Source organism: Vitis vinifera, chromosome 2 (assembly GCF_030704535.1).
Source record: "Vitis vinifera cultivar Pinot Noir 40024 chromosome 2, ASM3070453v1".
Taxonomy (NCBI): Eukaryota; Viridiplantae; Streptophyta; class Magnoliopsida; order Vitales; family Vitaceae; genus Vitis; species Vitis vinifera.
The window spans coordinates 4,471,445-4,496,982 of record NC_081806.1 but is presented as its reverse complement, the minus strand read 5'-3'; the positions used below and the strand labels follow the sequence as shown (position 1 = coordinate 4,496,982).

Sequence of the window (25,538 nt, the reverse complement as noted above, 5' to 3'; positions counted from 1 at the left end):
TATACAGAGATGGAGGAGGGTGGGAAAAGGGGTGGTGAATAGATTAGGATTAGGAAGTGAGGTATCTGTCGATCTCTATCTCTTTCTATCTGTGTGTATGTGGAGCATTGGAGGAGGGGAAGATTCTTGTATAAAGAGAAGGGGTGTCGTCCTATACTAATCATTATCTCTCCTCTCTCTCCTTTTACAAAGAAAAATGAGTGGAGTGAGGCATACCACCATCTAATACTCGCTCTTATTAGAGTTTGGTGAGAAGTCAGTGTTAGTAAGCTCTGCCGACAAGAATTTGTGTCTCTCCACTGAGTAATAAGGAGACCCCCACCTCCCTTCCTCCCCTACCCCCCCACCCCCCTCAAAGGTAAAATAATACTCTACTCCATTAACTCTACTTTTCTACACACTTCCTCACTAGCCAAAAGTGGAAGCCCCATTTGATTTTTTTTTTCTTTTCTAGTTTTTCACCTTTCTACTGTTTGTGAAGGTGGGTAGGGTGAATCTGAAATCCATCAGTGGAGAGAGAGAGAGAGGCTTCAAAATTGCTTTATGGGGTGATAAGGTACGGATTTGTTTTGTTTGAAATCCTACTTGGATTTTACTTATTACCAAAAGATGCCAAATCTCTTAAATCTACTTGGGTTACTCATTACCAAAAGATGCTTATCTCATTGCATCAATTCCATGTCTACCATTTCCAATTTTACCAAATGGCTCTTTCTGGTGTGAAAGCAGAGGCTCACACAGTAACATTCCACATAAATTTATGTAAGATGAATACAACAAAAGTTGGTCATGTAAAGTGCCAACGTTTGGTGGAAAAGAATGAGAAAATTTGGCAAATTCATTTCCATTTGGTGTCCCAACACCCTTTGGTGGGCTACAAAAAAAATTAATAGGACTGGTTGTATCTGAAAACTGTAAAGCATATCTAAACTTTAAGACCCTCTTCTACTTGTAGCTTGAGCCAATTGATTAAAACAGAATCATAATCCAATGCCTAGCTGAGAATAGAAAATTGTGACATTATTACAAGAGAAAAGTGGCCTCAGATCTTCACTCTCCCAATTTTCCCAGCATGGGTTATTTTGCAGAGGCCTTTTGACCAAATAATTGTACAGAGGAGGGGGTCCACGGAGAGACGTAGATAAAATTCTGAGACAAGAAGAAAACACAATTCCATACTTTCTGCAGAATAATACAAAATGTAGAATGTAGCAAGCACCAAAGGGAAATTATTTGTATTCCGGCAAATACACCTGTAAAGATTCTTTAGAGATAAGTAGACACCAACCCAGTACCAGTAATCTTGATAGTGCTTTAAGGAAATTGTAAAAACATGATTGAGGATCGGAGATAGAAAAGGAGGAAATGTGGATAAAAGCACCACCTCCACCAACAATGCAGCAATTCCTGCTAAGGAAGCTATATAGATATTTCAAGTCTCAGAGATACACGGAAGCAGAAAAATTAGTTGAAATTGGTTGCATAATCACTATCAAGCATCTTCTGTGTTGTTTCATGCCGACAGGCCTCCTTTGCTTTGGGGTCCTCTCAGGACCTTTCTCACAATCATGGGGGAGCATCACCCAATGACTCTGCATGGACGTCACGAGCTTTGGAATGTTTAAAAGAGAAGTTACCCAAAGATGATTTGATGGAAGGACCCTGATCTCTCTCTCCATGACGACCACAGCCAAGAAAAAGACTTCCACTTCCTTCATGGTGGGGCTCCACTCTCTCAAAGGCACAAAAACCAGAAGATGTGGATGAGATGAAAACAGTGAGAAGTGCTCCTCCAGCTAGAAAGATTTGCCCTCAGGCCCCTCCGAGGTTGTTGACCCACATAGCTAAACCTGGCTTGCCATCCACCCAACCAGTTCCAGCAACCTCTGGCCTCTTACAAAAAGACGCCTCCAAGGCAAAAATTTTCAAATCAAGTCCTCCCTTGGATCCCTTCTATAAGTTCCTCTTTAATCATGCTACAACCATCTCCATTAACAATCACGCATCTTATGGCGGCATCTCCAGTCCAACAATATTTTTGTCCATTGTTTCTGCCATCAACAATACGATTTTAGTATGATATTTTACCTTAAGACTTCAGATGAAACAAAGCATTTAATTTTTTCTCCCCAATGTTTAATTTATACCCAAGTGTAAAACAATTGTAAAACCAATAGCTCTTTTTTCCAATTTTGACATTTCAAACACACAGCCACAATGATGAATGCAAATGCGGTCAAATTTCTGGTCAAGAGAAATTAAAAGCATGAAAGATGAACAGAAAACAGAAAAGAAAAAACAGCAGAAGCTGAGAATTTCCAGCTACAAGGAGTTTGAACCTTGCTTTGAATATGATTCAGCTTTTAACTGCCAAGATAGCAAAACAGATAGCCAAAAAAAAAAAATCTATCCATGGTGGGAAAAGCTGCTCAATGGAGGTAAGAACAGTACCTAGTTTTGGAATCTCGCTAGATGTGAGTATGGTAAAGGTCATTGAAGTACTGGTTTTGATAGTGCATACTGAACCAAAACCTGGAGTCTGCCAACTTTAGGTTGGAATTTCACTAGAAGTTGAGATAGTAAGGTTCAAAAGTACTAGTTTTGGTCCCCATCCCAACAATAGTTAGAAAGAGGCCTCTATATTAGCAAATAAAGGACCAGCAAAAGACCCAAAAGTTCTAGTACAAAAAAGAATGGAGATTGAAGGGTTTTCAGGCAAAAAAACCTCCAAGCCTTCTCCAATGGCTCCATCCAATCGGCACATGCAGTCAAAAATAGACACATAAGACTGTGCAAAAATAGTATATCATGCTTGTAAAATAAGGAACTATGAGATGACCTAATAAGGTATCCATATGAATGTCTGTTCTTGAACAAATTCAAACTAGTGGGCAATTTCAGACTTGCATTGACTTCAAACTTAAACATCAGCTACCTTCAATGTCACATGATTCTATAGAAAAAAAATGTGATGAAGAGTTTTAGAAGGCAAATGATGGCTGCAAAAAATCTAAATCACAATATCATGTTAAGAAACATGAAAAATGGCTATGAATATTTATAAATTGCAGTTTTGAAACTAAATAGCAAGCTTTAGAAAGAAGAAACTGATTTATGCATTGCAAAAGAAATACTCATATAGATTTTCCATCCATGCTGAAGAGAAAAATAAGTACTAATTCATGACCACAAATTGGTGCTTGTTGTGAAGATTGATGTATAAATCAAAGGAGAAATAAAAAAACTTCCCCCTTAGAAATATTATTCATCCCAAATTACTCAAGGAACCAAAATGTTACAACATTCTTCCTGTCCTGAACTACTGTTTATGCAGCATTCTCTATCTTTACAAACAAGAAGAGTTTCTGTTTTGCAAATCCAAGAACTCCACATCATTCTAGGGTGAGAGGTGGGCAATGGCTTGAACCATGAGGCTTAGTAATGGCAATACAAAATTCAATTCCCTATCAATGTCCCTATTCCTCCCACCCGAGACCCAAAATCCTCTAAAGAGTAAGTAAACAAGTACAAAACAAAAAGAAAAAAGAAGTAGCAGAAAGAATTCAATAAATCCTACAAATTTAAATTCTAATGGAGGAGGAGAAAAAACATTACACTGAGGATGAATCAACAAAAACTTCATTTAGCACATCATCCTCACCATTTGTGGAGGCCAAGAGCTCTGCATCCTTATCTTCATCATTGGAAAAATCCCGCCTTTCAAGCTTGGAATGGGCTGCAATGAATATCATCTTCTGAGCCCTGTACATGCCTGCCCTTGAGTGCCCATTGGCGCAAACCCATCTCAAGAAAGACAAATTGCACTTAAATCCACATGAGGTTGCATGAAGGAAGATAAGCCTAACTGCAACTTTTGCTAGTGACTTGAACTCCGTGAGGTAAGTTTCCCACACAAGCCTGCTGCTCTGAGGGTTTGCAGTTTTCATTTTTCCGGTAATGGGGTCCCTCTCCTTCAACTGAACAGCCTGCGCGTAGACTGGTTCGAGCCCATCCGTTCTCCATTTCATGAGCTCCATTAGCGCAATATGAGCCTCCTCCCTCGATACAAGCCGAGTTATGAGCTTGTCCACATCTTTCTCCTGATCGGGTGTCAAACATTTGAATGGCGGAAGGTACTTCCCACTAGTGTCCCTAATCAAATAAAGTGGATCAAGTATAAAGGCAGCGGCCCAAGCTGGGTGATAGTTCTTTTTGAACCGCCTGTCAATCACCTTCTCCACAGGCGCTTCATCAATGTGGAACTTGGAACACCAGTCCTTCACCTTTGCTCTAAGCTCATTCCAAAGTGGGAGGCATTGCCCAACTAGTGGCCTTTCTGTCTCAATTTCCTGAGCCATTTCCTTGATCAATTTAACCAGTGAATGCACCGCTTCCAATTCACTCCAAAACCTCATATCTCTTCCCATCTCTGCAAATTCTCTGGCAATTGGGTCCTCTACTGATACTATCTTATATGATTCATCTAAAAGAACCAACTGTAGTGCTCGAGCTGAATTCAATATATCCTCCAGCATTGTGTACACAGGTTCAAAGTTCAATTTCTCATGCTCTCGAACTGGTACTCTTAGTAATTCAACATGCCTGTACTCCTGCAACTGATACTTCTGAAAGATGTTACGAACTTGAGAGTGGTTATTAACAAAATTTGCAACCTTCAAACAATTCTCAGTGACTTTCTGAAATAAAGGAAGCTCTTTGCTAAAATCCTTAATCAAACTATTGAACCCTTGATACTGGCAAGAAAGATTAACCATCCAATGATTCTGATTCTCTAAATTCTTCAATGCCTTGGCCTTAAACTTGTCTGCAACTACCCCTACACATTGCTGCACAGCATTCCCGCAAATGCCTGTAATTGTCTCCCACAAAACCTCCTCCGCATACTTGGGAGGAACATTCCCACTAACAAACACTGCCCTCCTGAAAACACTAGTCCCATTTGGGAGATTCACAGTTAAATTCACCAAGTTTTCTGCACCCAGAAACCCATGATGCTTTGGTTGCCAACCATCAGAGGCAATTTGAAAGAACATGGCGTCTCGAATTCTAGCTTCTGACTCAGCCTTGGCTTCTTCGAACTTGGCATCCAATCTAGGACCAGCGAACTCCCTCCGAGAAATCGCCGGCAATCCGACTTGATTGAGAAACGCCCGAAATTTCGGGTGGTCGAGGCTTGAGAAAGAGACAGACCCACAAGACTCATAGAGCCAATCAGCAAGAAAATCAAAAGCAGAATCAATCTGGGTTTTGCTCAAAGCTGGGCCAGGTGAAGTTTTGGGACTCTTGAGCTTCTTCACACTATCTTCCAACATGGCTAAAGCTCCCAGGTCCTCTTTTCCACCTGATAACATCAAATGCTGCTGAGGCAACAAAGACCCAGTACTGGCAGTCACAACAGTAGTCGACACCGCCGGCGAGTATGCCAGCTCACCGCAGAATCGCGACGGATCGACCATCGCCAGTGGTGAAACTTGGTACGAAGCAGAAGAACCACCCCCACCCACGCCACCGCCACCGCCACCACTGGAGGAGCTACTACGCTTACGGTGGTTGTGTTGCACCGAAGAAGAAGGCGAAGCCATGGAAGAAGGTGATATTGAGGAAATGGGTTTGGGCACAGAATTGAAATTGGGACACGTTCCTCTCTTGAGATGCTCCGAAGCCGTCCGAGACGGGTTCGACGCGGAGAAAACGGCTTCGCAGAGCGAGCACCTGAGCTTCACGGCTTTGGGCAAACCAGTATCATTGTTGTGCACCAACAAGGGCTCTAGGTGAGCCCAGTACCAAGCTCCCTTTCCCTTTATGGCCTTGGTTCGAACCATCACCAACCCTTCGTACCTCTTGTGCACAGCCTTCGCTGTGAGTTCTTCAGCAGAAGATGAGTCAATGGGTGGCGTGGTGTTGGTAGCCGCCATTGGAACACAAAAAGAAGAAGATAAAAAAAAAACGCAGTACTGTTTTCGGCTTCTATTTCTGTTTCTTCATTTTCCAAGGCTATGACAGCTTTTTTCCTTTTCCTTTGCATTCACCCCGGAAACCCCGCCGGTGCCGGCCTGAATTTAACACTTGGCCGGTGTTCCATGACGGAGTCCGGCGATCTGGGGTTGTGGCGTTGGCTTCAGTGATGGGTCTTTGAGAACTAGTCTCCCAACAAAGTGGTTGTTGCTTTGTTAGAGCCTAGAGAGAGACTCTTCTCTGGTGGTGCTGTTGTAAAAGATGAGCGTGTCCCCACGCACTCTCTGTCTGCGCGTGGGAAAGAAACCAGCCATGTGGATGGAAAACTACTGCTATGAGGCTAACACAACAGTCCTACGTACCAAAAACACAACCTGACACTGGTCCTCACTTTCCTCTGATTGGGGAGTGCGGCTCACGCGCCATGAAAAGGGCTCTAGTTTTTGCCACACTATTTTCATGTTTTCTTCTTTTTAATGTCGTGGTGGCCCCTGTGGGGGAGCCTTTCTCCTTTGTCTGTTTCTCTCTTTTTCTTCCCTTTAGATTTTATTTTAATTTTTTAAAATTTTTGGTGGGGTGGAGGGTGGAATAGGATTTTTTTTCTTCTTTTTTTTTCTTTTTTTTCCCCCAATTTCTTTTTGCACAGAGGAAAATTTGGGTTTCCATTTGTGACTACTTGCTCATGTGGTTTTATTGAGGGTGAGGTCACAAAAAGGGCAACCTAGGAATTTAATGAATTCCACACCAGTTCCTTCTTTTCTTTGAGGGGTGTGGGGGGCAGTGTTGACCAGACCCAGACAAGAGAATGGTATTGAAAAAGTTCATCAGGTGCATTTGGTTTTGGTTTTTCAAAAGCCACCAGAGTAGGTGACATAGACCGAGTAAATGAGTGTGTCCATTTTGGTCTTTTCCCCATTTTCTTTAATGACCCCAAAACCAAAATTATCATTTTCATAAATTCATAATGCCAATCTAATTACGCCACCCAGGATTTTATTTTATTTTTGTTTCATGCCAACCTCATTTTTAATGTTTTTCTGTCATTTGCTTTTATTTTTGCATGGGTATCTTTTTTCTTATCATTCATTTTGTGAAGTTATCCTTCCTTTTTAATGCTCTTGTATAAGTTGTCAGTGCATTCAAAGCAAAAAATACTAAAAATTAAAACCAATAATCTTATTACCCGTTGGTTGTTGGGTTTAGGTAGACAGAAATAATTAAATTAATTTTAAGTTAAATTATACTTAAATTATTAACTTAATTTTTTAAATAATAAAATTATTTGATAAAATTAACTTATTCTAAATTAACAAATTGAGATATTTATCTCTATAAATTATAATTAAAGTAAAGGAAGTTGATTGAAGTAGAAGTCGTGAAATAACATAAGTAAAATAAATATGTAAAATTAAGAATAAATTATTATTTTTTACTTATTACTTAAAGCTGTTTTTTACTTTAAGTCATATCATTAAATTATTTTACAAAATATATTTAATTTACTTAATAACTTAAATTAAATTATTAAGTCACTTAAAATTATTAAGTGGTTTACCAAACACCACTAATATTAAAATAAAATTTAGGTCACATCCAATTTTCATTAAAAAATTCATTAACTTTATTTGAAAATTTTAGTAACCATATTAAGTATTTTTAATAAATTTTATAATAATAATAATAATAATAATAATAACACTTACAACTAGCAAAGAGTTCTAAAATTTTTTACCACATGTAAAATAAAATTGCAAAATTACTTCATTTTAAAAATAAAATTAAAAAGTTACAAAAAAGTACTTAATTAAATAAATAATTATTTAATTATTATTATTATTATTATTAGTAGTAGTAGTAGTAGTATTAGTATTACTTGAGCTATTATTTATCTTTATCTTGAAACAAAAAGAAAAAAAAAGGAAAAAAAAGACAAAACAAAACACCCTTCTCTTATGTTTTCACCAAAATTATTTAAATATGTTAAGAATTATACTAATTTGTATTTTATTTAAATTATTATTAATCATCCATAATTAGACAAAGAATGAATTGAGTTCGTTATTTTAAGTAAAATGTATTTTATGCCTTTTAATGCTACTTGATTAAGCCAACTCTAGAATTTGTATATCATATTTGGTGTCTTCTTAGACCTTATTTGGTAGATTGATTGAAACACTTAAAAGCTTTCACTATCAAAAAGGTTTTTTTATAAGATATTTAATTTTATTTATAAGTCTTTTAAATGCATAGTGATTTAAAATATCTTTTATTAGATTTACAACCCACTATTTTTTTTTTTCTAAAAGAACTTTAAGAAGATAAAAATTTGAAAAATAAAAATATTTTATGTGGACATTTGTAACCTTATAAATTCTATAAAATCACATCTATAACCTTATAGTTTTTTATAAAATAATAAATAAATAAAAAACAAAACAAAATTAAGTGAACCAATATCTAACTCTCTTCATTAACATTGGTGGTCATATAATCTTTTTTTCCGTGCTCTTGTTTTTACTTGAAAAAAATCTATTTTCTACATAATGTCATTTTTCATTTCAAGTATTTTACATGTTATTTTTTATAAATAAAAAAAAAGTTATTTTTATATCATCATAATATATAGTAGAATGATCTTTTATAATATAGAGATATTTATTCCATTTGATGATTTTTTTTTGTTAGGATTAAAACACCCAAATCCTATCTTTCGAAAGTAAGAATAAACAAATGTGAAAAATAAAGTACAAAAACATACGAGATTTGTAGTGATTCTCAACGTGAGAGTTATATTCACTTGTAACTTCTGTAGATTTTCACTATGATGAAAAGAGAGTACAAGAGAATCCCAAAACATTTCACCCTCTAGGTTTTGCTCTTTATGGTTTTCTATCTCTTTTAGTACCCAAAAAATAAAAATCAACCGAATCATATGTGTAAAATCTTCAAAATACCCTAACTTAGAATACCTTTACTATAAAGATAATAATTAGATTTTTAAGTGATAGAAAAGTGAACAAAATATGACATTTTATATTTTAAAAATAATGGAATATTTTCTTTAGTTACATTGATAAAACCAAAAATTTCTTTGTTATATGAGCAGAAGTGATTAACATTTGATTTGTACAAACAAAAAAGAGTATATATAGAGAGAAAGAGAGAAAAAAAAAAGGCACAAAACAAGTTATGCTCCAATTTATTGGGTTTTTGATTAGTGTATGATGATTTTAAAAAATGATTTTATAAACTGTTGTACCGGAAAAAGTATTTTCAAATCTACTATAGTTTTCTGCTAACTAGGAAAAAAAGTTTAGATTTGAAGTAAAAATCTTCTCTTGAAAAGATAATTTCTTAAATAAATAAAAATATTGTTGGCAAAAATCATTTCTTAGAAAGACGATTTCTAAATTTTCTGTTTTTAAAAAAATTATAGACTAAAATAGTCTCTTGAAGGGATAAATTCTAAAAATTGTTTAAAAAAAATCCAAGAAAAAAAATTGTCTCTTCAAAATATGATTTCTATTTATTTATTTATTTAAAAAATATATATAACCTAAGATCTTCTTTCCAACAAACAATTTCCTAAATAAAATAAAAAATTTATGGGGAGAAATGATATCTTGAAGAGATGATTTCAAAAAATTAATTTTAAAGAAAGAAAAATGTTTTGACTTTTTTAAAAATAATATTTTAATAATAAAATTATTATAAATATATTTTATTTTAACTAATAAAATCTTTTTTATGGTAAAATGAAATTATTCTCTTTTGTTTATAAATATAAATGTGACTGCTCAAATCTTGTAAAAATCTCATTACCCCTCTATGTAAATTAATTTTTATTTTTATGTTTGGGACTAATAAGTGAAATTGAAGTTTTTGATAATATAACAAGTTATATTGGAGTTTGTTGTAGAATTTTGAAAAAACAAAGGTCAAAATTTCTAGAAATGTCAAAAAGCTAAAATAAAACACATGAAAAGATATAAAAGAAATGCTGAATAAAAGTAGAGTGGGTCATTCTTTCATTGGTATATGAGACATGGAACATATACTTCATTATTCGAAATAAATTAGGCTATTCGATACAACTATTGGATCTTGATGGTTTTCCCTTAATGATATTTTGACAATTACAAAACAAGAATAAAGTGGCCAATGATGATCTAGATATAAGGATATTGGCGTGTTGAAGACCCTTATGATCACATTCTAAGGTTGAATGGTGAACTAATGTTCATCGCATTGCATTTAAATGATTTTAAATTACTTTTATTCATTTATAAATTAGATGAAAATTACTTTTAAGAAAAATCTCAACTTAATTTGATAAAAATACATTCCAAAAAGGGTTTTGCATGTGTTAGGAAAAGTATAGCAATTGTAAAAGTAACAAGGGTATTGGTTGAACTACCTAAGTTAAATGGTTAAGGATTTTAGCTCCAATAGTCACCTATTATACCTTTCTACCACGAACGACTAATGAACTAATAGATTGTCTAAGTCAAGATAAATTGAGCCTAACCATTAGGTTCCTAACACATCTCATATGTAAATACCTCTAACTTCATTAAATGCAAGGAAAATATGCACCTTGAAGTTAATGCTCATCAATTTTAAGAGCTACTACATTGATCTTTGAATACATTAAACCTAAACTTGCATACCTTAGTGCACCACTTCAATCCTATCCTTTGATTGTATTCATTTTAGCTAAAACTTGTTGCTGCCATCTTACTCATTTACTTGTCTTCAAATTGCAAGCTTGAGAGAAAATTCAAAAGTGAGATATCTATTAAGGTTATGTTTGATTCTCGGAAAATTTGAGGGAAAATGTGAGGGAAAAAAAATAAAGAAGAAAAGTGGAAGAAAAAAAAAATGAAAGAAAAAAAAAATTTTAAATTAATAAATTATTTTTATATGTTTCTTCAAACTCATTTCACTTAATTTCCTCTGTTATATAAAGATTAAATAATTATAAAATGTATAAATTTATAATTAATTATATTTAATTTAAAAAAATTATAGTGAAACAAAATATGAGAAAACCATTTTACTTTGTATTTTTTTCTTTTCTTGGTACTTCTTGGGAACCAAACATAATCTAAAAGTTGAAGCGTTAAAAGTCTCTTGGCACCAAGAATCCAAGTTTAAAGGTGATTTATGATTTGGATGAAGCCTTGGAAGACTAATGGAACCCTCGGGTTGGTTTGGAGCTTAAGAAAAGTATACATAGGCTTGAATTACACCAAATCACTATAAAACATTGTTTGTCTCTTTTCCATACTCCCTTTTAATTTACAATGCGTAATATGTCATTTGCATTATTATCATTAGATAAAATAAATTAAAATTGAAGCACACCAAATTCAAACCCTTTTCTTCCCTCCTCATCCCTCCCCCTATTAAGTATATATACCCATGTAGTATTAGCTTAGACTTCACAAGTAAAGTGATTAAACAATTTGAATATATAGCAAAAATTATAGTGCATGATAAAGTCATGGCATGAAGGATGTGATCTAAAGAAGTTTCCAAGTAAAGTTCATTAGGCTGACATCTTGATTGTGATATATAAGAGAAGTAGATATAAGGAGTGAAGAATTACACAATGTTTCAAAATTCAATGGTTATATCTATTTTCTTTTTCTTTTTATCCTTTATAGTACTCTTTATAGTATAATAGAACTATTCTCCTACATCCATAGATACAGGCGTAGTTAATTGAACCCTTGTGTATCATTCTACGTGAACTGATTTTTATCTTTATGCTTTTCACCAACAAATAAGGTTAATGATTAATTTCAAATTCATTTTGGAACAATAATTAATTTTTGTTACTCTTTAGGTCTTAGGTTATTAATTTTTGTTGGATTTTTTAAACTTTTGAGCTTAAACTATTTGGGATAATTAGTAGTGTCCTAGCGAAGTGGTTTTGACTAAAATTGGTTTAAACCTTTTACATAAAATAATTAGTGGTTTTGGCTAAAGTTTGTCTACATCTTTTAAACATAAGAGTTTGTAGGTTGTTTAATTTCCATAATCATCCTCTTAACCATTTTGTCCTTTCACACTTTGGATTCCTTCAAACGTTTTAAACCTATTAAAAAACATAGAAGGAAAATGAGAAAAGAGTGGAAGTTTGTGTTGTGTTGCTTGGTTTTTGCTAAAATAACTTAAAGAATTAGATTTTCTTCCATTTGTAAAGGATTTTAGCCTTGAAATGGAAACTTATGGGCTTATTTGGCGACTGTTTTCGAGAACAGGTTTTTGTTCTCTAGAACAAAAAAATATGAAAATAAATTTGGCAATCAAAAAATCGTTTTATATCTTTTGTTCTTAAAAATATAAATATGATGTTTTCAAATAATATTTTTTTAATTATTTTCATTTGTTTCTTGAAAGTTGTTTAAAAAAAATGATTATGCGAATATGTAAAATGATTAAAAATAAAGTACTGCTTATAAAAATTATTTTTAAAACATACTCAAAAATACTAAAAATAGATTAAAAACATTTCAAATTCTTAAATAAATTTTTGTTTTACAAAACATCATAAAACAATTTTCAAAAATTGTTCTTAAAAACCGTTTCTTATAACTGTTTTCGAAAACAGTTTTCAAAACATGGCCTACATTACTAAAAACACAATTACAATATGCCCAAATAGAATTAAAATTCAATTGAATTTGATTATAATTTGCATCCTAGGTGATTTTAATGTTTTTAATCTTATATTCATATGTGAAAATAAAAATAATGAAAACATCTATCTTGGAATTAGTAATTTCTACATAAGATATTTTAAATTTGATTAACTTCAAATCTTAATCAAGTAAGTGTCAACTTTCATGTCCCTTTGACGGAGGATATGATAAATTCAACCATAGCCTTAAAGGCTACTAGTACTACTAAATTTTCGGTTCCACCCATCATCTACTAGAACTTTTGATGAGATTAATCGCCTTTCTCTAAAGTTCTCACCCATAATGTTGGCACTTATTATAAAGTGTTACCCCTAATGTTGGCCATCATTTTTAGTTAGAGTAATTGATTTGACCTTTGAATTTGATATAATATGACTCTTTTTTTTAATATTTTAAAATCAATGTTGATATGATTTGACATTAATTTTGATATATATCTTGCAAACTCCTTATATTTATGAAATTTAAATTTTAACAAAAATAAGTAACCCTTACCTTTTGAATTCTTTGTAAAATACTAGATTCTCCTAAGACTCCTTACTTCCTACCTTTCAATGCCTACATTTTGGTCAAGAAGTGCTCTTGACTAAAGTAATGTAGGTCATCTTCACTTCATTTATTTGGAATAGTTGAAGAATAGTCTATACTAATTCTCCAATTTAAACTAATTTGCATTTTAAAAGTGTTTTTTAATTTTTGTCAAACACTTATTTTCTTTTTTTCAAAAATATTTTTTCGACTAAGAATGTTTTTAAAAAAATTACTAAACAAATGATTGTGGGATATATAAAAAATTACTGAATCATCAATCAAAGCTTAATCCACTATTGTGGGATGAATTATAATTGTGATGAGTTATAAAATCTTTGAAAATCTTTCTCATAAACTATAATCTAACTAGCAACTAGAGTAACTAACAACCGGATGATTTGAACCATTAACCCTTTTATCGAAGGTTTGAGTTGTGACGACTTTGTTGCTAATAATTGGTATTTTAAAATTGCATATAAACAATATAAGTAAAATAAATTATAAACAAAAGAATTTTCTTCTATTCTAATATATTTATTCACATTTAAATATTATATATCTTTTATTTATAAAATTTAAGCAATTATATTCATTCATAATTTAAGTTTGATAATATCAAATATGAAAAATAATACTAGTACGTTTTTAAAAATACGTATATTAAAATTTTATGTGTTATTTTTATTTTTAATAATTTATAAATAATATATTTATGAAATCACTTATTCAACCGTGGTTTAATCATTGATTCCACCTATTAACCCATTAATCGATAACTTTTTTTATTTAATGACCCATACGACCTCAAAAACATTAGTAATAACATTATATTACCTTCATCGGGTGTGTCGTTCACACAATAGACCTCTAAACTTAATGCTTCAAACATCATACACTAATTTCATTTAAATCATTTTTAATTTAATTTACATAATCGAGGTTAAAGCAAAGTCATAAATATGATTGCTAACTCTTTCATCTTTCATCACATATTCCAAATAATTGAAAATAAAAATAAAAATAAAAATATGGACTCAAGATAAATGTTGCTGAAATTTTAAACAAGGTTGTAGCAAAGCCCTGTTTGGGTGTCACTTTCTCTAGAAAAGGAAAAATAGGCTAATTAAATTATAGAAGATAGGAGTATAGGAGGGAGGGAGTAGGGAGTGAATAATAAAATGTGCAATTAGTGAAATACAGTAGGGCAGAAGGGGTGATTGACAACCTTACCTTCCCATGAAGGTTCACTTTGAGAGAGTATAGTGGAGAAAGGAATAGACATGTGTAGCCCTAATGGGCTGTGACCCACAAATTTAGAATTAGGGTGGTAACCTAGAGGGACATGGCAGGTAGAAATGTGTGTAGAATGACGAGAGTGAGTGATGATTTAACCCGAGAAGGTAAGGGAGATTGGAAAGGAAACCTTAAAACAGTGGGCAATTGGAATCAAATTTGAAATTTCAGCCAAGGAAGCTGCTGTTTTAAGCTTGTCATTTTCATAACTTTAGTGCTTTTCCTGGGAATTTTGGAAAGTTATTTCCTCTCTGGCCTTTGTCCCTTTGTTGTTCTTCTATGTTTCCAACTCGAGTAACAAAATGTAACCACGTAAAATTCTCTCTCATCCGGTAAATTAATTTCACTCAATGGGGCCATTTCTTTTAGTGAATTTTTGAGTTGATTATGGACTCGAGAATAAGTTGAGGGTGCCTAATGAATCACACTTCACCTCAAATCTTGTCAATTATATATTAAAATAACTTATCATAACTTTAATACCATCAACCTTCAAAAAGTAATCTCTATTTTCCTGTGATAATGCATCCGATGGTGACATTATTTTCCACACAAATCTTAATTTAATCTTAATAATGAATTCTTTAAGAATATCTTAAAGATTAATGTCATTAGCCTCTTTTGAAATTCTTGGTAAATACATCCGGTTTTTATTGATTTAAAATTTCATCAAATACCCCTCGTATAATTTTTTATCTCTTATTTTCACACAATTTTACTCAAAATAAGAAAGTTATTTTATAAAATTTCAAATCAATTGGAGTTAAATGTATTTCACGAAAGCTTTAGAAAAGTTGAATAAAATTAACTTTGTAATATTCTACTTTAGATATAAGAGAAAGTTTCTAATATTATATAAGTATCGACTCTTCTTAATTATATAAACACATTTAAAGCTATGAGGACTTTTTAGGGCTTAAAGCATATGATATCTACATGATTTGGTGTAAATTGTTACAAATTGTATCAAAATTTATCTCCGACTTCAATATGAGCCTTTATTTGTTTGATTCTATGAGGAATATATATCCATTGTAATATCTCATATTAGATGCGAGAGAAAGTTTTTAACGTTGTATAAGTATAGACCCATTTTAATTATGTAAACATGTTTTAAAGTTGTAAGGGTCCTTTTAGGCTTGGAGCAGACAATATATATATATATATATATATATATTATAGGGTACGAGTTGGTACAAACTTTATATTAAAATATATTACACATTTTTAGAAAAATTTGAATTCATGAAAGATCCATTTGAATTTTAAAAAGATTTGAAGGGACAAAAAGAAAAAAATAAATAAAAGATAGATTTTGATAAAATTCATTAAATTTTGTTATTACTTTTTAATTTTTCTTTTATACCAAGAAAGAAGAATTTGAAATTATCCAATAATGATAGTAATAATTTTAGGTCATGAAGCATGGAATGGACCTTTTATCATGTCCAAGCCCATGAAATGAGTCCCAAGTTGTATGAGGCAATATCAAACCTAGAGCAATTGGGATGAGGTAGGGCAGGGCAGGGCAGGTCAAGTGACCTATTAACACACCATTTTGTCCTTAGGATTTGGGCCTAGTCCATTAATTTACAGAAAAATAAAAAGATGCACCAGTATCTGAAATCATTAAAAAAAATTATTATTATTATTATTTATTTTTTAAATATTGATAAAATTTTCTATAAAAATGTTAAAGAGAGAAAGAACATTTTATGAGCATCACTACAATTTAGAGAGTGGTATTATGATCCACAAATCGAAATATTTATTATAAATTTTAATTTATGGAAGGAATTAAATATGATGGAAACAAATTTTAAGGAAGGGCAAGTGGAAAAATATTTTTAAAAAGAAATTATAATAATAACATAGATTTCATATGAAAAGAAGTGTACATTGATGAATGATGGGTGCACGGGCCTGCTACATATTTAGGCCCATAATTAGAGAGGGGCTGGGCCAGGTGTAGGGCAAAGATTGGGGACCTGACATCTCTCAATGATGCTCCATCAAACTACTCCATAATGTCTCAGAAATTATGAGAAAAGCTGATTTGTAATTCTCTACTTTGCAAAAGTGGTAAAGATGACTGGGCCAAAGAGGGTTAAATTTAATGAAGGCTGAAGCTAGTTTTCGGTATTGGGACAGCTGGCTGGATCAAGCCCCATCATTGCTGGGCCCACTTCGCTCTATGTGTTTCTAGTGTTTTCAGTTCCAGTATTCAACGTCATCCTGCTTCTCATTTGATTGGGCGATCAACATCAAGCCATCATCCTATCCAACTTCCGTACGTAGCATAATGGGCTCTGGATATGATGTTGTCCCACAAAACTTCGGGCTTTTGGGCTTTTGATGGACTCCCGAATGGGCCCGGCCCTCAATCCTCTGGATAGATTACAGCTATTTTTGGTGAGATTTGGTGTGGCCCGTGTGAGTGGAAATAGCAACCTAGTCTCTGATTTTCTCCTAAGACTTTTAATATTATTAAGAAACCTCCTTTATTTTTTTCATCAAATAATTAGGTATATAACATTCTACATTGTTTTATCTTTTATTAAAAGAAAACTGCTGGATGATTTTTATTTTTTTTTATTTGGGTAATAATAATAGAAAATCTTACAGGAGGTGAACGCTACTTTGTAACCATCAGGACCAACAAAACTAATTTGTCACTAAAAAAGATGAAAATTGGTGTTAGTTTAAGCCATTTTAAGAACTTTTTGAATTGGTCCAACAGAACTTATTTTGAAAAGATCACACTTACAAGGCCCATATCTGCTTACCCGGTCCAATGCCTCGGCAGGGCTCAATAGAAGCCCAAGGGGTGGAATAGAAAACCCAAAAAAATAAAAATGGGTCCTTGGTCCAACTTAGAAAAGATATCTGCTTACCCGGTCCAATGCCTAGGCAGGTCGCAATAGAAGCCCAAAGGGTAGAATGGAAAACCCAAAAAAAAAAAAAATGGGTCCTTGGACCAACTTAGAAAAGATCCCGCTTAAAAGGCCCACCCATGCTTATCCGGTCCAATGAAAAGTTCATAAAAAGCGCCCACCGTGGGGCTCGAACCCACGACCACAAGGTTAAGAGCCTTGCGCTCTACCGGCTGAGCTAGACGGGCTTCATGTTCAGACATGCAGATTAATTTTTTTTCTTAAATATCTTTTTCATCCATCTTAAAATATCCTGTTTAGGTGCACGCTCTCCAATCTCCATACACCTGGAGACGAGCCTGAATCGTTCGCTTTCAATTCATAGGAAAAGAATTCAAGCCAATGATTGGCTACGTGTCGCTTTCTCCTCTACCCCTTTCTTCAATTCCTAGGAAAAGAATAGTTTTTCAACATCTCATTTTGGTGGCTCTGGATTCTCAGATCAGCAATGCATAAAAAATATAAAATACTTTTCATATCTACACACGGAAATTAATAACAATAACAATTCATAATATTTGGCTTTGACCATAACACCACAACAAAAGTTTGGGTTTTACATCTTACACTGAATGTTCAAAATCCACCGAGGAAAAACAAATTCAACACAAAACACAACCCCTCCCCACAAATTACACAACTGTAAAAGACCCCAAGAATTTGATCCCCATCTGAACCACTAGAATTTCTACTACCCCAGACTAGCATGGTGATAACAATGGATAACGTCAGTCTGAGATCAGAGGTCTCAGTAAGTTGTTACTGGTGAGATGCATCCGAGAGGGGCATTGTTCCAGATAAGAGTCTTATAGCCCGACATCCCCCACCATTAGTCAGATTTGAGATCTTGAGTAAGGTTCTGGTATGAGACTCCATTTTGTTGGCCATTGCTTTTCAAATCCTCTTTCAACTGAATTACATCGACAGAGAAACATTAGAAAGATTCATTCAACCCATTGCAGGACGCTTAGTGGACTATTGAAGCAAAATAAGTTGGATAAAGTAAAAGACAACAGGGGCCTACTTCCCAGCAAAGCATGTGGATAACATTGGAGCCAACCATTTAACGAGCACATCCAAATCACATCACCAAGCAGATTCCAAAATGTTGATTAAGTTGGGATTATTCAACATACCAAATTAATGAAGTTACCAAGAACAATAAAGGATATCCCATCCCACCATCTATCAGATTTTAACATGTGGAATAAGTATCAAAATATTTAGCATATGAAACTAAGCGACTGTGGAAGGTAATTCAACCTAAATTTGGATCTCTATTGCATTGTGGGTCCAAAGTCCCTATATGTTCAAAATAAGATACGGAAGAAAACCCAACAAAGCTGCTGATAGTCCATGATCATATTCTAACAAAAAATACATAGCGCTGAATGTTACCTTTGCAAGAAGCTTCTTTTGATACCGATAGCCCTAATAAGTCAAGAAAACATTATTGGAAAACAATTTTAATCAACTAACTTTAAATACAAAATGTAGATAACAGAATCATAAAAAATAACTGTATAATAACCTTGTCAGTTCCATAAATGTAATCACAGTAGGTGAAGACTGAAGCAAAGTTACTTTGGCTTTGTCCCCCAACATAGTGATGGTAATCATGGTGATCAGCACCACCATAAAATGGTATATATTTCGTAGGACTCCAGGGAAAGTCATATCTGTACGAACATACATAAGTTGTTACAACATGCTCCGAGTGCCACCTCAATTAAGTTTCTAGTGCAAAACATAGACAAAGGAGAAAGGGAATAAGATAAAGAAAAAAAAGTATATCATTCTTATTTTGTTGATCCCAGTAATTCTATTGCCAATAGAGGAAAGGGAGAATCCTCTTGTAGGCTTACAGGACAACCAAAAAAGTTTATATAATACATCCTCCTTGGGCTAAAAGTTCAGAGAATATCAAGTTACAATTAAAAAACACATAAAAGTTATCGAACTCTTTCAAATCTATCTTGAAAAGCAAACAAGTACCTACAATTATGCATTTGTTCAGTGAATGAACATCACATTCAGAATTGGAAATTAGTAAACAAAAATAGATGCGTTCAGTAAGTGCATCTCTTTGTTCCAAATTTGCCATATAACTATTAACAACTCTAAGCAGATTATTTCATTTCACTACTACTAAGAAACCCCTTCTATTTTCCAACTTCACAGTTACGTTTTTTGGTAAAATAATAAGCTACATGTGAGCCTATATGTCAATTTCTGAGAACATTATCATACAAGCAGCATGTGCCACCAGGGGAATCCTTCTCAGCAACCATCAATCAAGGTCCTTATTTAATGCTAATTATCCACACAGCCAAACAATGTAGCCATTTGTTTGATAGCTTGCCCACACAACACCAAAAGCCTATTGACTGCATGGATCCTTTTTTAACAACCCCCTACATTTAGAATGAGCATTCTGTTAATTTTACTATAATTAATGAAACTCAACATCAATGTAACAATTAGGTCTTTTCTGTTAGTGATGCCCCTCAAATCTGTTGCCCCCACCCTCCCCTTCCCCAACCACATGTAAACAGCACCCTCCCTATTTTTTGCTAAAATCTCGAATATCTCATTTGTTGTGATTAATAATCACCAAACTAATTTTTTCTTAGTTAATCTAAACTTAAAACTTTCACTGAAAACTAGTTAATAGAGATTACTGAATTTTTCTCACATATATCCGAATTCTAACAGGTTACCAACTAGCCCAAAATTCTATTTGTCATATTCTGGTTAGAACCCTCAAATATCTCCTCTGATTTTTTTTTATAGCATGCATATTCTGGGCCCAGGGTCACCACAAGGCCATCTAAGCTCACAATTCTAGGCCACTTGAATCCTTTTTACATAGAAAAACACTAAAAGCATTCCTTCCATCTTTCCAAAAATCGCTATACTCCACCAAGGCTCTTTGCCCATCTCCAACAAGGCCTTTGCTCATCACTTATGCCTTTAATATGAACTGTGACTCTTAACCAATTTGTGGACACCTTCCTTGCCTTGGTGACCGCCACCTAAGATTTATGAGGTGATTAACTACTAGCAAGGTCACTGAAGAATATAGCAATAACCTTCAACCAAAAAAACCAAAAAAAAAAAAACCATCAAGTTGTAAAAAAGGGCTTGGATGGAGATGGGAGTAAAGAAAACAAAACAGCCAAAGCAACAGAGTATTACTACAGCTGAGCTTATAAATAATCAAGATACTTTATCCGTATTAGGTGACGAGCAACAATAGTGATTATCAAGATAATTTTAAGCACATTATCTATGTGCATAAAGTTAAAGCACCTAACGATTCAAATAATTAATATAAAAAAAATGAAATTTAGTCCTCCAGATTATCTGAAAAGATCCCATCCAACCTCAAATTGAAGTAAAATCCAATTCAGCTCAGCACCACATCTTGAATGCACAGAAAAACAGATTGAACTAATTCTTTCACCTGCAAAAATAAATTGCAACTCCAAAATTTCTTAACCAAAGACTTGGCATCTGAATCTCTTTCAACCTTTTACCTTGGTATGGCTTTGTACTCACATTAAAAGCAAAAACTATGCAATAGATCTAGCCTATAGGAAAGACCGCATCTAATAACAATGAGAAAAATCAGACTATAATAATTCCACCCTCAATTGTAAAGCCCTGTGGCAATTTAACAGTTCCACAATTTCCAAACAAAAACTATAAATGAATTAAAAAAAATAATAATAAAAAGAAACATAATAATAATAAGATTTGGAAAAAGAAATAAAAAAAAAGAAGAAGAAGAAGAAGAAAAGTAAAAAGAAAAAAGAAAGAAGAAGAAGAAGAAAAGCACATCTCTGATTCTATTCTTCACCAAGAAAAGGTAAATCACTAGGAAAGATCCTCCACAAAAATACTTTATAGAGAAACTACACGTTAGGGTACACGTTAGGGTAGAAGAGAAAGGAAAAGTGAGAAAGAAGCGGTACTGTTAACATCATTTCATCACAATCAACTAAAGCACAAAACGACAATCAGCAACTGAAAGAAATTAGCATGCGTACCCACTATGAGTGTCAATGGCTTCAATCTGCCGAAGAGCAATCCACAACCAAAATGTGATTATGTGCCCAGGGGCCATTGCTGGTCCAAGAAAAGACGGAATTCCAAGGATCAAAATCTCAGCCCAGTGTGCATAAGGTGCCGCAAATCCAATTGGAGCTGTATACTCATGGTGAACCCGATGAATCTTCTCATACCCCCATTTACAATGCAGGAACCTATGGATCCAGTAATTGGTAAAATCCTCAACCATAAAATAGACCGCGAGTTGCATAAGAATCTCCCACCCAGATGGCAATGGCAAACTTGTACGAATCCCAATCATCTATGAACAAACAACAAATGTCTTGAAAATCGAATCACGCTGATTCCATGAATTCTAAAACTATTTATAATCCCAAAGAATCACAATAATTACCCAATAATCCGATTAAATTTCGAGAAGCAACACATTCTTCAGTTTCAAGATCAGTCACAAATAAACTAGCACTAGAAACATAAAAAATTCTCCTAAATTGAAAAGCCATAAATCTCATTACAAAACACAAAAAACTTGCAACAACCACCCAATTGCAAGATAGAAAATTAACAAATTCCTCAAATCCAAACCCTACAAATCATATACCAAATATCGGATATTTCACAGCAATTGCCGAAAACACACTATGGAAAAAAAAAATAACAAATCACAAAATTCAGAATCCCGATCAAGAAATTCAGAAAATCGCATACAACCCACATAAATGTACCTTGATGGAAGGGTAGGAGACGAGCTGGAGAGGACCAACAACAAAGAAAAACATGCTCATAACGTCCTTGTAGCACCGAAATATATCGGCAGAAGACAGCCTCACCTTGGGCTGAATCTTAAACTTATCTAAGCCGGAAGATCGCGAGAGCTCCATGAAGGTCAACGGAAGAGGGACGACAGAGAAGATAAGGAAGAGGAAAAGAATGTTGTGGCAGTAAAGGAAGTAATCAGACTTGTTGGCAGAGTAATTGAGCCATACGGTTTCCGGAAACGTGAGGTTCCGCCCCAGAAACGCCTCGGCCTCCTGGAGAGTCTTATAGGGCAACATTGGTCGGCGGCGGAACCCTAGGTGGCAGAGATGGCGGAACAGGAAGGCGAGTGGAAGCGAATGGGTGGTGCGAAGAAGAAAACAACAAATGCGACTCCACTTAACCAGTAAAGGTTTGTTTGCTATAAATATATATAATGCGGGAAATCCATTTTCGGAATATTTTTTGAACTCCGTTTTGGAATTCCTGCCGTTTCTTATGGAAATTAAAAAAATAAAACCAAAAGTTATTACCCCATGGACCGCTCTGCTGGCACTGCCTCTGTGCCGCTGGCCCTTCATAATTTGGAATTTAATTTTTTTTAAATATACATATATATGTTATAATTATGAATTTGGACACATATTATTAATAATTTCCTTTCCTGCAATGATTGCCTTGTGGCACTTATTAATATACTCTCTCTCTCTCTCTCTCTCTCTATATATATATATATATATATATATAGTCAAAGTATTCGTCTACAAACTTGAAATTATGATAAAATTATAGAAAATGTGTTGTGAAGATATTTTCCTATTCCTAGTAGATAAAATAATTGCTGAAATCTTTGGGAGTCATTTGAAAAAGTTTTTATTATAAATTATTAGTGTCAATTCATATTATGAGTTTTCTTTCATTTTTTATACAATGTTTTTGTCATGAAGTGTCTCGTATTTCTAATTAGTGTAATTTTTTTTTATAAAGAATAGTATATAAAATATTTTGTAAGTTGATATATTATTATAATATGATATTTTTTTATAGATTAAGAAAAATTGTTAGAAATGTCTCTATAAATATTTTAGGTTATGAAATGAAAAGGTTATGAGATGGAGATGTATATGTAAAACCTATATAAGTTGGATAGAGATGTGAGGAAGAACGCAAGTTACCGATGGAGCAAGATGGTTTGTGGTAAGGTAGTTTGTGGTAGAGTATGAATACAAGAAGTTGAGAAATATGGGCTGTTTTGGGAACCCAATAATTGTATTTTGTTCTTTTGTCTCTAATATTCTCTATTGTATGGTGTAATGATTATTTCTCATCCATTGACATAAGTATAATTGATCAAATCACATTAAAACCTTGTATAGCATATGTATGATTGTCTTATCTTTATGTTATTGAATTAACCTTATTTGCATGAAAACTTCCGCTCACAATAATTTAGTGAAAGTGTTTTTTTTTTAAAATGTTTTTAGGAAAACAACATAAATGACAATTTGGGATTTTGGATGGGTCACTCCCATCCCAATCTTGTATCATTTATTCAAAATAATTTTCATATTTGTCTCATTAAAAATGTTTAACGGGCAGGGTAGGTATATGAATTGCCCATACCTAACCCCGCCTAGTTTAACCTTTTTTTTTTTTTAAATAATCATATTAAAATAAATGTATTTTATAAATAATTAAAATATTATAAATTTTATAACTTTCTATTGAAAATTATTTTTTATTATTATATATTAAAAATAAATAAATTTATTTTATTTTAAAAATTTTAATTTTATATATAATTAGGGCGAACAAGTAAGGGAGGGATGAAACAAGATAATATTCAAACTCATTCCGAGTTAAAAAAAAAAACTCGAATCTACCCCTAATCTGTTTATTTAAAATTTGAACTCATCCTATTAAACACAAGCGTGAATTGAGTACCAAAAATAACCTACCCTATTATTATCCCTACCTATCAAGTATTTCTTTAGAAAATACTATAAATAATTTTTCAATACAACGAATCATTCCTCAAAATTTTAAAAGCGTCTTTTAAAAACGTTTTTAAATTAAAAATATTTTCTAAAATCAAAGCAATTGTCATATGTTACGTGCACGTATGTGTATGTGTGTATATATATATATATTATGTTTTTATTTTAATAGTATACCCAAATCAGTAGCATCCAATTAACACTGATAAACAATGAGTTATTTGAGTGAGATTCAATGAATTAACATTGATCCGATCATTGTCCCAATAAAAAACTAAGTCATAAGTTACCCAGCTTACCATATATTTAAATAAAAAGAACAAGAATCCCCAAATAACATCGCTAAAACAATTTTTAATATTTTTTTATTTATTTTTAATAACAGACAAGACTTAAAAATAAATAAATAATAATAATAATAGTGGGCAAAAACAGGAGGCAAGTGCGTCGAGCTGGGACGTGGGAGTATGTTGGGAACGTGTTACGCCTTAGGGTACGGCATCAGATTTGAGATCCATACATGGCACAACACATTCTCCTGCCGTCTACGTTTCCACATTTCCACCTCTTTTGCATGCTTTTCATTCTCTCTTCTTATCCCTGTTTGTTCACGCTTTTCATTTTTATATTAAATGAAGAGGAGGGGTCAGGGGTGTGTTGGAAAATCAAAGAATCAATTAAATCATGTATACCTAATATTTAATGATGCGTAACCATGTAATTTAAAACAAAAAAAATATAATTAATGTTATATTTGGTCACTATTTTCTCAAAACAATTTTCTTTTCATTTTTAAAAATAAAAAATAAGAAATGTTAACAATAGAAAACAAAAACATGGGACATTTTTTAAAAATATTTTTTAAAACAGTTTTTACTTGCTTTTTAATGACTATTTTAAAAAATAATTATATAAATATAAAGAATAATTAAAAATAAAAGCATTATATATATATATATAATTTATTTTTAAATCATATTTCAAAATATAAAAATTATGTTAAGAAATTTTAGATTATTCAATAAATATATTTATTTTTTAAAATAAATAATAATAATAAATATATCCAAACAAGCATATTTTTTTCTTAATTCACAATAATTTAAATAGATTTATTGCATTTTGAATCTAAAATTTTAAATAAATTTTGAAGGTAATATTTAAAAAATAATTAAAACTGTGTTTAATAACGGTTTTAAAAAATAATTTTTAAAAAAGTAGTTTTCTAATTTTTATAAAACAAAAGTTTTATTTAGATGTTTTTAATA

General features: G+C 32.7%; 2 protein-coding genes and 1 non-coding gene across 5 annotated transcripts; all 3 read right to left on the bottom strand.

Moving 5' to 3' along the window:
- Nucleotides 1–1,207: 1,207 nt before the first annotated feature.
- LOC100253287 (uncharacterized) lies at nt 1,208–6,207 on the bottom strand. Of its 3 annotated transcripts, none has more exons than XM_010663844.3 (2): nt 3,616–6,207; nt 1,208–2,051 (listed from the first exon to the last, which is right to left on the bottom strand). In XM_010663844.3, the coding sequence occupies exons 1-2, from the start codon at nt 5,934–5,936 to the stop codon at nt 1,931–1,933; spliced, it is 2,442 nt and encodes an 813-aa protein (XP_010662146.1). In that variant the 5' UTR covers nt 5,937–6,207; the 3' UTR covers nt 1,208–1,930. The 3 variants fall into 3 exon arrangements, with proteins under 3 accessions (XP_010662146.1, XP_010662148.1, XP_019073048.1); XM_010663846.3 differs by having other exon boundaries at nt 3,662–6,206; XM_019217503.2 differs by lacking the exon at nt 1,208–2,051 and having other exon boundaries at nt 3,219–6,206.
- An 11,351-nt stretch (nt 6,208–17,558) lies between these two features.
- TRNAK-CUU (transfer RNA lysine (anticodon CUU)) lies at nt 17,559–17,631 on the bottom strand. Its single transcript has one exon. It is a non-coding gene; the product is annotated as a tRNA-Lys (tRNA).
- Nucleotides 17,632–17,935: 304 nt separating this feature from the next.
- On the bottom strand, nt 17,936–22,829 carry LOC100255536 (methylsterol monooxygenase 1-1). The gene is made up of 5 exons (XM_059743355.1): nt 22,243–22,829; nt 21,496–21,818; nt 18,975–19,122; nt 18,842–18,874; nt 17,936–18,353 (listed from the first exon to the last, which is right to left on the bottom strand). The coding sequence occupies exons 1-5, from the start codon at nt 22,570–22,572 to the stop codon at nt 18,273–18,275; spliced, it is 915 nt and encodes a 304-aa protein (XP_059599338.1). The 5' UTR covers nt 22,573–22,829; the 3' UTR covers nt 17,936–18,272.
- Nucleotides 22,830–25,538: the final 2,709 nt, after the last annotated feature.

What these genes read in the sequence shown, in the direction of transcription:
- LOC100253287 (XM_010663844.3), bottom strand. Translation starts at nt 5,936, where the DNA reads ATGGCGGCTACCAACACCACGCCACCCATTGACTCATCTTCTGCTGAA. An exon ending in TTTGTTGATTCATCCTCAGT is followed by an intron (nt 2,052 to 3,615) that starts GTAATGTTTTTT and finishes TGTTGATGGCAG; the next exon opens with AAACAATGGACAAAAATATT.
- LOC100255536 (XM_059743355.1), bottom strand. Translation starts at nt 22,572, where the DNA reads ATGTTGCCCTATAAGACTCTCCAGGAGGCCGAGGCGTTTCTGGGGCGG. An exon ending in GCCATTGACACTCATAGTGG is followed by an intron (nt 19,123 to 21,495) that starts GTACGCATGCTA and finishes ATGTTCGTACAG; the next exon opens with ATATGACTTTCCCTGGAGTC. An exon ending in AAAAGAAGCTTCTTGCAAAG is followed by an intron (nt 18,354 to 18,841) that starts GTAACATTCAGC and finishes GATGTAATTCAG; the next exon opens with TTGAAAGAGGATTTGAAAAG.